The sequence below is a fragment of the Magallana gigas genome, chromosome 2 (genome assembly GCF_963853765.1).
Source record: "Magallana gigas chromosome 2, xbMagGiga1.1, whole genome shotgun sequence".
Lineage (NCBI taxonomy): Eukaryota > Metazoa > Mollusca > Bivalvia > Ostreida > Ostreidae > Magallana > Magallana gigas.
Window position 1 is genome coordinate 19,331,710 of NC_088854.1, and position 12,057 is coordinate 19,343,766.

At 31.9% G+C, this 12,057-nt stretch overlaps 2 protein-coding genes across 3 annotated transcripts; one reads left to right on the plus strand and one right to left on the minus strand.

The window, feature by feature from the left end:
* Window positions 1-238: 238 nt before the first annotated feature.
* LOC105330727 (cilia- and flagella-associated protein 157) lies at window positions 239-5,381 on the minus strand. Of its 2 annotated transcripts, none has more exons than XM_066075405.1 (10): window positions 5,094-5,381; window positions 4,299-4,420; window positions 3,852-4,001; window positions 3,422-3,575; window positions 2,903-3,170; window positions 2,385-2,515; window positions 1,892-2,042; window positions 1,463-1,656; window positions 971-1,175; window positions 239-847 (listed from the first exon to the last, which is right to left on the minus strand). In XM_066075405.1, the coding sequence occupies exons 1-10, from the start codon at window positions 5,246-5,248 to the stop codon at window positions 701-703; spliced, it is 1,677 nt and encodes a 558-aa protein (XP_065931477.1). In that variant the 5' UTR covers window positions 5,249-5,381; the 3' UTR covers window positions 239-700. The 2 variants fall into 2 exon arrangements, with proteins under 2 accessions (XP_065931477.1, XP_034302654.1); XM_034446763.2 differs by having other exon boundaries at window positions 1,463-1,659; window positions 5,094-5,380.
* LOC105344519 (phosphatidylinositol N-acetylglucosaminyltransferase subunit C) lies at window positions 5,344-8,483 on the plus strand. The gene is made up of 7 exons (XM_011452300.4): window positions 5,344-5,533; window positions 5,684-5,753; window positions 5,882-6,048; window positions 6,342-6,510; window positions 7,287-7,434; window positions 7,769-7,935; window positions 8,296-8,483. The coding sequence occupies exons 1-7, from the start codon at window positions 5,344-5,346 to the stop codon at window positions 8,339-8,341; spliced, it is 957 nt and encodes a 318-aa protein (XP_011450602.4). The 3' UTR covers window positions 8,342-8,483.
* Window positions 8,484-12,057: the final 3,574 nt, after the last annotated feature.

Sequence of the window (12,057 nt, forward strand, 5' to 3'; positions counted from 1 at the left end):
TTGAACCCAATAAAATTGAATTTATTTCTTGTATGTTTATTAAAACATATGTAGGTAAATTTACACTCTGGCTAACTAACACTTTTTTCTTTCCCTTTGTGTAATGTAATAGTACTTCATGTAAGGTAGTTGCGCAAAATCGTTTTCAACATAATATAGTGACAACCACAACATTCAACAGTATCAAAATTTCGTGAGTGTCCATGCCTTCACTAGTGGGTTGAAAACAAAAGCATGATCACATTTATTAAATGCTTTATTGAGTGAAAGATAATTTTATACATATTTACAATGATTGTAACAACAAAAATAGTGACTTCATGATAAGTATATCATTTGTATTATACATAATACAATAATTGACTGGATTTCTCTGTAAGAAATATTGTATTTAGTTTGTATCGTAATGAAAACAAGATTAACACTTTTCCTTACTCACCTGTTGCAAGTATAAATATATTATACATCCGAAGAAAATACAAAGCTCATCATGAAGCGTCTTCAAACAACTCACAAATGAGTTTGAAACAAAAAGAAAAATATCACAAAAATATAGCATGTTAAAATAACAATTTGTGAACTTCATTCTAAAACATATTTTTTAACAGCATGCATTTGACACTTGATCTGTTGGTGCCTCCTGACAACATTGATGTGAGTTCTTGTCACATGTGATTAACATGCTGTGATAGCGGTTTGATTAATAGACTTTACTGGTGGCTTTAGCTGTATGTATAGGGCCAAGGGGCATCCCTGGGGACCGGATCCTTTCTGTTGTCATGGAGATCACAGCTTCCTGGGTACCAGTGGGAGCTTTACTCAGAAGTTGATCAGCATAAAATAACGCCTAAAAGTTCAATTAATTTGGAATATCATACACAAATTAGCATCATGACCTTACATAACAAAAATAGTTAAAAGGTTGCAAGGCTCTAATAGCTAGATTATAAAATGATACGTATATACATACCTTAGGAGCACTGACGGTTTGAACGGCTACAGACTTGGTCAACACTTTACGGAGACCACCCAGTCTTGTGGTGGCGGACAGGACCCTCATCTTATCTACACTGGTGGGAATATGGTTCTTGGGTCGAGGAATCAAACCCAAATCTCCGAGCTGATAATGGGGAAGGGTGCCACCACTCCTGGCCACAGGAGACATTGGGAGCATTCTACAACAAGGGGAAAAACTCTATAAAAAGTCTGCTACAAGGGGGATAACTCTTTAAGAAAATAGAATAAATATCACAGATTGAGAGCATATTTGCATGGGCTACAAGTTTATTGCATCAATAAAGGCAAAAAATGTAATTGCAATATAAATTTTGAAAAGGGTAGAATTATTGAATTTTTGCATCCAATAATGCATTAATACAGGTACAAATAATAATAAAAAAAAATAAATACTTTTAATACTGATAAATGTACAAATGTTAGTAAATAGAAGCCATGTATTTACCCTCTTTTGAGGCCTTGCTTTGAGCCTGGCATTTCACTGGCACTCTTCTGCCTCATTTCATACTTCCCGAATTCCTCGGGCTGGGGCCCTATACCAATGGCAGCAGCACTGTTCAACAAGATGAGCAGATTCTCCAACATGTTGTCCTTCTTCTCAATGTCATTGTACCCACTCTCTGATTCTGTATCATCTGACTTCTTGAAATAAATATGCATGAATATGACATTTTTTTAATTTCTGGTATATTTCTGTGTTGGTTTAAAAACCTACCTCCTGTACATAATGTGCATGAATTTCATCAAAAGTGAAACACGTATTCATTTGTCTTAAAACTATTGAAAAATATGTATTATAGTTATTACTCAATAGATATCATTGATATCAACATATAGTACTTTATTAAATTTACATTAAAAAACAAACAGTTACCTGGAGCATCATTTTAATGGCCTCTGCAGCATCATACAGAATCCTGTCCACCTTCTCTTTGTTTCTTTTCTCTGCTCTAAATTTAGTTTTGGCTTCCTTTAGATCTTCCTGTAACTGCTCATTTTCTTTCGCTAAACTCTGGATTTCTTCTCTGTATTGAAAACAAAAATTAATTTTAAAATGCTAAATGACAAATGTGAACTAACAAATTGTAGCATTATTGGTATTTTAACATTCTGTGTACATTTTTGGTAGTATTTTGTCCTATATTAGTTCCATTCAATAACACTCACTTGTACCTATGTATAAGATTTTTCTGTATTTCAAATTTACCCTTACACAGTTGTTGTTAAAAAAACAAGTAAATTTAAGTTTTCAACTATAGTCCCATTTTAAATTTACCTCTTTGTCACTTAAAAATAACATATTGTACAGAGATGAAAATTTCTCTGTTTGCAGTAAATGATAGAAATAAGGATTAGAGGATATTTACCTCTGTGACTCTACTTGTTGTTTCAGAAAATCAATCTCAGCATCTAACTCCTGATACTCCTGTTCCCTAGAATCAAACTCAGCAATGAGTGCCTCCTGGTTTCGACATTTGTCTGTCAGCATCTTGATTAACTGTGAACAAATATATCATTTACTACATTGTAACTAATAAGACGATTTTCATGATTGTTTTGTAACTTTCTCTATCAGAACAAAATTTGCAATTTAAGGTGAGATTTACAAGAGATACTACATGTACATGCTATAGTGGAAATTTCCTATGATGTACATGTATATGAATGAGAATTTTTTTTTCACAATCGTGGTTTAAGAACAGATAAAAAAATCATATTTATAATCATCGTTGTTAAATAAATGCTTAATTCTTAGCATCATGTTTGTAAAATCAACAGAACAAGAGTTAGAGCTTCAGTTGGTTGAATCAACTTTGCAAGGCTCATTGAGTGAGAAAATACCAAAAGTTCATTTTGGGATTAAATATTAGATTAGTATTAATACCTTTTGATGACTATGGTTTTTCTTGGCTAGTGTTTTTTCATTGTCCTCTAACATCTCTATGTGCTGTTTTTGTTGCCTTTCTTTCTTTTTCAGTTCATCATTCTCTTGAATCAGCTCCATAGTTTTGTCGGACATCTTTGCTAGCTGGGCTGTAATGGACACATTTTCCCTGATGGTGTTTTTCGTGGTCTCTGCCATCTGTTTATTGGATACTCTCCTAAATTCTGCAGCCACCTGATTGACTCGTTGAACCATTTCTGATTTCAATCTGCAAGAAAGTGAATTTTTCTCAATGAATATTTCAATAATAAATAACCTATTAACTAATATTTTTTAAATTATCAGACAAAATCTGAGTATCAAAATGTATCAATGTTGGACAATGACTAACTTACACTTTCAGGTGAGCAAAACAAAAATTTATATGCATTTGAAATCATTGCTTTGGTAGTACATTAAAAAAACAAGAAGAATTGGAAGGAAGTTTTAGACCAATGTTTTCTAAACAAGGCTACCAACCTTGATTTATCTAATACTGCTTTCTTTTCCAGATCATAAATGGCAGATTTGTGGTCCTCATCTTTCTGTTCTAGTTCCTTTTCCATGTTAGCAAACTTTGCCATCAGTTCTTCTCTGTGCACTTTGAACTCTTCCAGAGAGGCCAATTTACCACCTAAAAATGAATAGTAAAAAAAGTATTTTACATCGGTAATTCTTTTTTCAACTGAGAAGAAAGATTTTCAGACCAATAAAACCCTATCTTTTTTCATTTGGTTTTTATACATTTATTACAAATACATGTAGATCAATTTAATTTTACTTAGAATTGAATGTTAAGTCATGAATTGTCAAGTCAATTTAGCAAAAGACAAAATTTTTCAAGAATTAATAAAATAAAAACTTTAATTAAATTTATTATGATAAGATTTAACTGGATAATCGCATTTACCTAGAATCATGTTATCAGATGTTAGCTGGTCCTTGGTCTCCTGGAGTTCAGTTTTAATCTGCTGAATGGTGGCATGGGCCTGCTCTTTTTCTAGCTCTCGTGTCTGTTGTAAACCAATCAGCTGTTCATTCAAATCCTCAATATCATCATCTACCAAACAAAATACATTCATGCAGTACAAACCTACATTCTGTTGCGTTACCAAAAGTTAATTAAAATACATGTGTCATGCATTTGTTAACCTTTAATTAGAAGATGAACCAATCAAGTCCTTGGTGATAAAAAAATCAATACTCTTTTCTCTAGTTTTTGTTAAGCCGGATTTCACAGGTAAAAGTGCATAGACCAACATTAAACTCTAATCTGAATTTTATTGCAGTTGTAATTATTGGTATTGATTACTTTTTGGCAATTTCTTGCACTTGCAAACACATGATATGAACTTACTTTTCTTATTGATTTCTTTTTTCAGGTAATCCACAATATCATTTTTCTGTTTTTCAAGTTGTTCAAATTTTTCATTGTAATTTCCTCTGTTCACTTCCAATTCATCACATCTTTTCTGATACCTAGAAATCAAAATATATACATTGTAGATCTATATAAAGTACTCATAAAACTTTTTCTACACTAAATTTTCAGTCCTCAAATTTTTGTGCATTATTTGCTACAATGGAAATATAACAGTTCAAAAAAATTCTATCTTAAATGGGACTCAAACTTTGGGTTCCTGGTGTACCATGCCAGTATACCAACCACTGAGACCCAATTTATTGACTGACAGTCAGTAGGTTGGTCATACACCTGTTAACGTACCCATTTTAATATTCTCCTTCTTTAGAGAAATTTGCTCCAGAAATCTAAGAGTATAGGACAAGCATGAAGCATGTTCCTGGGGAATGCCCATGGTTTTTCATGGATGGTTCTAAATGTAACTGGCGGTGAAAAGTCAAGTTTCAAATGAAATTTGAACCAATGCGGGGCCTAGCTCTAGTGTACCATGCCATTGCTGAGTAGAGCTAACCACTGAGCTGCAGAGACCCCACAATATTTGACTGACAGTCACACACTTGTTAAACGGGTGACACATGCGTTGTGTATTATTTCAGGCAAAATATTTACATGTATAGCTATATATATATATGTATCTATATATGCATGTACATGTATATTGAATGCTAAATAAAAACAAGTTCATAAATGTCAGAATAAGAAATGTATGTACTCAGTATATATATTTACCTTTGCAATCTGTTCTCTAAGTCTCGAATTTGAATGATAAAATATTCTTTTGACAGTTCATTCATGGTTTCGATACTTTTGGAAGGGGATCCTCGGCCAGACTTCTTGGCACTTTTCTTCCCCTTCTTCCCACTCTTCTTCTTTTTGGGAGGCATATTTGTGTTCTTTTATGATCTACGATATGGATAAATTTTAAATAGGAGAAGGAATGCAAGGTTATTTACTATAAGCCTCCACTTCTGTATTATTCATGGAGGACACCATCTTGTTGTCAACAACTGTGTCGTCATTTCCTCGATACAGTAAATCACGTGACAGGTCACATGATGTAAAAATGGCAGCGCGCAGGGAAATCAAATGGCGGAAAATTTTGTATGAGCATCAAAATGTTCCCGACAACTACGTCGATGAGTCTTTTCTTGAAGAAATGAAAAAGAATTGTAAGCATGTTCCAACTTTTTCCACAATGAACTCGAATTTTACCTTTGATATCTCTTTGTAACTATTTATTTTTAGATGTTATCAACATTGCGTTAAGAACACTGTGACTGTATGATGTATCTGTTTTTACTTCAAAAATTTTATTTCAGTGTATATAAGAAACTATGAATATTGGTCAGTTGTAAAAGCATCTGGTGAAATAACACAACAGATAAGTAGGTAAGTAGCTATGATATAATAAAGTTTGACTCCTAAAAATCTAAAATGCTTTAAATAAGACCAACGTTGAAGAATTAGAGAGAAAATGTCAGTTAAAAATTAACTGCTTTATTACAATTTTCTTTCAGTATGTGTTTGTTTATTGTATCGTTTATCTACATGGATGACAAAAGACTCTTACCAGATACCCTAGTTCTAATCACAATTGCTGTCTCTGTGGTTGGATATATTGTCAGTAAACTAGTAGATAAGTTTACTACAGTAGATTCTTCAGATGATAAGAATCAGAGAACAGGTAAAAATGCATTCATTACTACATGACATGTAGTACATGTAGGTACTGAATACAAACTAAAGCAGAGAGTTATCTTTGGTTTAGAAAACAAACCTTTACATGAAAATCACAAGAAATACTCTATGGTAAATTTGTCTTCTGGGTTACTTTACACTAAAACAGTAACTTGAGTAAAACTATAATTTTCTCATATACTGGTACATGTATCTGTATATCTCACATTTAGGAGTGATCCAAATATTTTTCTTTGCTAAACGATGCTATAATATATTTTACACATCAATATTTTACAGTTTTAGAGGACCTGAAAACATTTGTGATGTTCACAGGATTTAGCTACTGTTTGTCTCCAGTGCTGGCATCCCTAACAGAGACAATATCTACTGACACAATCTATGCAATGACAACTGTGATGCTTCTTGCCAACTTAGCATTTCATAATTATGGAGTACAGGCAGCATTGTTAGTACATGTATAAGTTGTACATACATATATATTACTATCATAGCTTTATTCAATAATAGAAAATTATATTTTGAATAAATATTGTTTTAGGCCATGCTTTGTTGAAAACTCCTTCAATATTTTCTCAATATTGTCTCAGTTATAATTTAATTAAAAAGGATTGAAGAATTAAAGGGACTTGGACACGATTTTACTGAAAATTTTCAATTTTTTTTTTTCCATTTTCAGTGTTTATACTGATAAAAATAGAAGTTTTCTATGCAATATCAAAATTTGAAAATCAAATATCAAGTTATAAGCAAGATACAGAGTTCATAATTCTTTGTTTTGTAAACAAAGCTCGAATATTGTCATTTTTGTCATATGTATTGTATTGGTGTAAGTTTCAATCAAATGTATTTTTCTTTAAAATTTGTTGATACATGTAATAGTATTTATGAAGATATTGAATAAGTTTAAATTGTTTTTTACATGTAATTTTGTCTAAGAAATGGTAATTATCTACATTACATTTTTTGTAAACAACTATAAGACTCGAGCTTTGTTTACATAACAATCAATTCTTACCTCTGTATCTTGCTTTTAACTTGACTTTAACATTCAATATTTTGGTCAATCATTTAAAATGCACCAGTAAACCATTTTATATATAAAAAATAAAATTTTTGATCTCAAATTGTCCAAGTCCCTTTAACTTTTTAAAGTTGAATCAGTAAAAATGTTTTCCATAACCGCTCTGCCCTGTTAAATGCAATCAATGTTTTGCCATTTAGGGTATCCGAAGCCTTCTCACTGAATGCTGCAATATTCGCCTCTGTGTGTCTGGCCTCCCGTCTTCACACTTCCTGGCATGCCTTTGCTACAGTTTTATTCTCACTACAAATCTTTGGTCTTTGGCCCAGGTTAAGACACAAAATCAAGGTAATTTATTGAACTGTATATAGACAATGTGCATGAAGTTGATATGTTTTTGTTTGCTGCAAATCTTGCAACACACTTAAATTCAAAAGAATATTTTCATAGAGTAATTTTTTAGAAACTGTAAAGGTACAATTATTGGTATAAAATTTACCACTATGAACGTTTTTTATTTTAATTTTGCAGACCCGATTTTGGAAAAAAGTTATTATATATCTATTTCTCAATTATTGATGAATAAATTTTAACCATAAGTCTTAAATTTTTAAACATGGCAGTTGCAATATACCCTGCAACATTGATTCTGAATTGAATGCAGTTAATTTTTTCTATTTAGGAGGCATTCCCTGCTGTAAATGTAACACTGACTGTGGTGTTGGGATCCTTGGCACTGCTGGCTTTGTTTACTGTTTCAATGGTTCCTGCTGTGGTATTTATTCTTGGCCACGTCTTCATTACATTTATCTGCCCAGCATGGTTGATCAGTCTACAACCTCTTAAAAAGTAAGATCAACTTTTAAAATGGAAATGTAATACATATGCTCTCAAGTTGTACTAGAGTTTAGAAGTTTTCCTTGATTTGGATTTAGATTGATGTGTACATGTACATGTATATGTTATTATCAATTTTGAGGAATTTTTCTAAGTAAAGGAGAAAATCCGAAAACTGTCCATTCTGTGAGAGAAAGAACTGTTCGAGGCCCAAAGGGCCGAAAGGATTACATAGCAAAAATGTTTTAAGTAAATGCCACTGTCGATGAGACATCAAAGTGGATTTTTTAATGGAAGGTAAAAATATCAACATTATAAAATCATTTCACTACAGTAACTGTATATGCATTCATTATTTTTTTTTTAAATTAGTAATATTCATGGACCATGGGATGAGGCTGTGATAAAAAATGACTGACATCCAAGATAGAGACTTTACTAGGCATAGCCCGTACACATAAACTCTGCTAAGGCCCTGGGAAAAGGATAAGCCTCGCCTTGGACGGTGTTCCAGTGAAGAGAAAGCCAAATGCTGTCACAGAAACAAGTGGTATTGTCCAATCAATCAGAAAGATACCAAACCTTGTGGTTTATGGTAAACACAAGCATCAAGTAAACCAGCGGCATCCTTGATATTATAGTCTGATGGATGTATAGAGATGGTATTCTATATGTTTGTAATGCTGTACATTTTTATGTATGTTATTATGAGTATATATTTAAACAAATAAACACTTATACAAAAAAGATTGTTCATTATTGAATAAAAACCAATCACTATTTTTAAAAACTTCAAAATTTTAGCTTATTTGCTCTATAGAATATTTATTTGCATCATTTAATTGGCAGTCTATTGAAAGTTGAACTTGAAAATCTCTGGGTTGTGCGTACACCATCATATATACCATCCTATATGGTATTCAACATTAACATTTTTCACTTTATGCTGCTCATATTACTCATTGTGAAACTTATTTCCAATCAAAAATCAAAGTACTGAAAATACTAAAAGCAGTGCTCCTTTTTGTTGACAAATATATTCAGGTTCATTAAAGGCATACGTTTCAGTTATCTCAGTTTATTGATTGTTAATTATTTTTTATAAACAAACATCTACTTTGGATGAGGTGTAGAAATAAAAATCTGACTTCAGTAAAATAAAACAGCACTGGTAACGGTGGTGAAATTGTGATGTAAGTATGGATCGATCAAAACTAAAGTTACTTTGAGAGCACAAACCTAACAACTTACAGCGACCAACCCCAGCTTTCAAGTTCATTTAGTTACCATAACCTTCACATGGCTGTTCCATTTGTGTAACGTTCTTGTAACGTCTTCATTACATTTATCTGCCCAGCATGGTTGATCAGTCTACAACCTCTTAAAAAGTAAGATCAACTTTTAAAATGGAAATGTAATACATATGCTCTCAAGTTGTACTAGAGTTTAGAAGTTTTCCTTGATTTGGATTTAGATTGATGTGTACATGTACATGTATATGTTATTATCAATTTTGAGGAATTTTTCTAAGTAAAGGAGAAAATCCGAAAACTGTCCATTCTGTGAGAGAAAGAACTGTTCGAGGCCCAAAGGGCCGAAAGGATTACATAGCAAAAATGTTTTAAGTAAATGCCACTGTCGATGAGACATCAAAGTGGATTTTTTAATGGAAGGTAAAAATATCAACATTATAAAATCATTTCACTACAGTAACTGTATATGCATTCATTATTTTTTTTTTAAATTAGTAATATTCATGGACCATGGGATGAGGCTGTGATAAAAAATGACTGACATCCAAGATAGAGACTTTACTAGGCATAGCCCGTACACATAAACTCTGCTAAGGCCCTGGGAAAAGGATAAGCCTCGCCTTGGACGGTGTTCCAGTGAAGAGAAAGCCAAATGCTGTCACAGAAACAAGTGGTATTGTCCAATCAATCAGAAAGATACCAAACCTTGTGGTTTATGGTAAACACAAGCATCAAGTAAACCAGCGGCATCCTTGATATTATAGTCTGATGGATGTATAGAGATGGTATTCTATATGTTTGTAATGCTGTACATTTTTATGTATGTTATTATGAGTATATATTTAAACAAATAAACACTTATACAAAAAAGATTGTTCATTATTGAATAAAAACCAATCACTATTTTTAAAAACTTCAAAATTTTAGCTTATTTGCTCTATAGAATATTTATTTGCATCATTTAATTGGCAGTCTATTGAAAGTTGAACTTGAAAATCTCTGGGTTGTGCGTACACCATCATATATACCATCCTATATGGTATTCAACATTAACATTTTTCACTTTATGCTGCTCATATTACTCATTGTGAAACTTATTTCCAATCAAAAATCAAAGTACTGAAAATACTAAAAGCAGTGCTCCTTTTTGTTGACAAATATATTCAGGTTCATTAAAGGCATACGTTTCAGTTATCTCAGTTTATTGATTGTTAATTATTTTTTATAAACAAACATCTACTTTGGATGAGGTGTAGAAATAAAAATCTGACTTCAGTAAAATAAAACAGCACTGGTAACGGTGGTGAAATTGTGATGTAAGTATGGATCGATCAAAACTAAAGTTACTTTGAGAGCACAAACCTAACAACTTACAGCGACCAACCCCAGCTTTCAAGTTCATTTAGTTACCATAACCTTCACATGGCTGTTCCATTTGTGTAACGTTCTTGTTGACCGAAAAGATTTATGCACTTTAACTCATTTAAATAAAATTGATTAAATTATTCAAATATAGATGAAAAAAAGCAGTGAATTGCTTTATTAGTGTTTTTTATGGGCTAAGAGGGAAGCAATTGCAGCAAAAAAAAAAAAAAATACATAGCCCATTATCATTAAATTTTGGTGGATTTTGTGATTTTTTTCAATGTCTTTGATGATATAAAACCATGTTTACGTCGCTTACTTCCTGAGTGGGGACTTGAGAAAATAAATCCCTCTCCCTCAATTTCCTGAATGTCTTCTTTGTTTCTTGTTTTTGAATTTCCACGTGCAAGATACGTCAACTTCCTGTTTAATGTAATTTCACAGTGACATGAGCGAGTGAAAAGTCGTATTAACGTGATGAAAAAGGGGGATGTTATAAACTATGAAGATACATCTACATATAATTTCAGTGACTACAGGTGTATACATGAATAATGAAACAGAAACTCCAACAATTATTTTTTGTCAATAAACTTGAGACTGTATTCACATCACCCTTTTTAGAATTGTGTTCCGAATTCTAGAGCTAACTATGCCAGGTTCCTCTGTATTTATGGAAATTGACATATATCTAAGATCGTTCATTATCAAGTGACTTTTATGAATATGATTACGTTTAATGTATTTCAGAAATCATTTTTATAATCTCTTAATGTCTTCTGTAATTAATTATTTGCACATTTCCAGGAGATGATATCCGGAATATTTTTGCAAATTTCCACGTTGGTTCCGTCAACCGCCACTTTGATGAATTCACCATTTCTTTTCAATTGTTTAGTAGAGTAATTTGGCATAATATACACACATGCGATGTGTAGTTTGTGAACTGTTCAGGTACTTTACTCAGTGGAATGAAACGCTATTTTGATAATTTTTTTCTCAGCATACTTCATAAAACAAAAGATCATATGTTTACTATGGATCTGAAAGTTTTTCATGAATTTAAATATTTAGAATGGATCTAAAGGTTTACTATTGATCCAAAGGTTTACGGTTGATCGAAAGGTTTACTATGTGTCGAAAGGTTTACTAATGATCTTGTAAAGGTTTACTATGGGGTTAAGCTTTACTATTGATCTAAAGGTTTACAGTTGATCGAAAGGTCTACTTTTTTTCTCCAATGCTTTATTTCTATTAAAAATACATTAGTTTTATACATAAAGACAAACACAAAAAGACAGACCACGAACTTTCACTCTCTCACTCATTCTTAATGTACATTTACTATGATTCTTAAATTCTTAACATCAATACATATCTGTTGATATAGATATATCGATAATGACTATAATATTATAACCAGTAAGCAGGTGAGGGTGATTAAAAAAAATTAAACTTGTATAATTGCAATAAGATTTTCAAGTATTTTCTACCTAGCAGAAAAATAGTTTACTTA

Coding starts and splice junctions, on each gene's coding strand:
- LOC105330727 (XM_034446763.2), bottom strand. CDS start 5,248: ATGCCTCCCAAAAAGAAGAAGAGTGGGAAGAAGGGGAAGAAAAGTGCC. Junction 3,576..3,851: donor ATCTGATAACATGATTCTAG/GTAAATGCGATT, acceptor ATTCATTTTTAG/GTGGTAAATTGGCCTCTCTG. Junction 2,043..2,384: donor CAACAAGTAGAGTCACAGAG/GTAAATATCCTC, acceptor TTTTCAATACAG/AGAAGAAATCCAGAGTTTAG.
- LOC105344519 (XM_011452300.4), top strand. CDS start 5,344: ATGGAGGACACCATCTTGTTGTCAACAACTGTGTCGTCATTTCCTCGA. Junction 5,534..5,683: donor TGAAGAAATGAAAAAGAATT/GTAAGCATGTTC, acceptor ATTTTATTTCAG/TGTATATAAGAAACTATGAA. Junction 6,049..6,341: donor TGATAAGAATCAGAGAACAG/GTAAAAATGCAT, acceptor AATATTTTACAG/TTTTAGAGGACCTGAAAACA.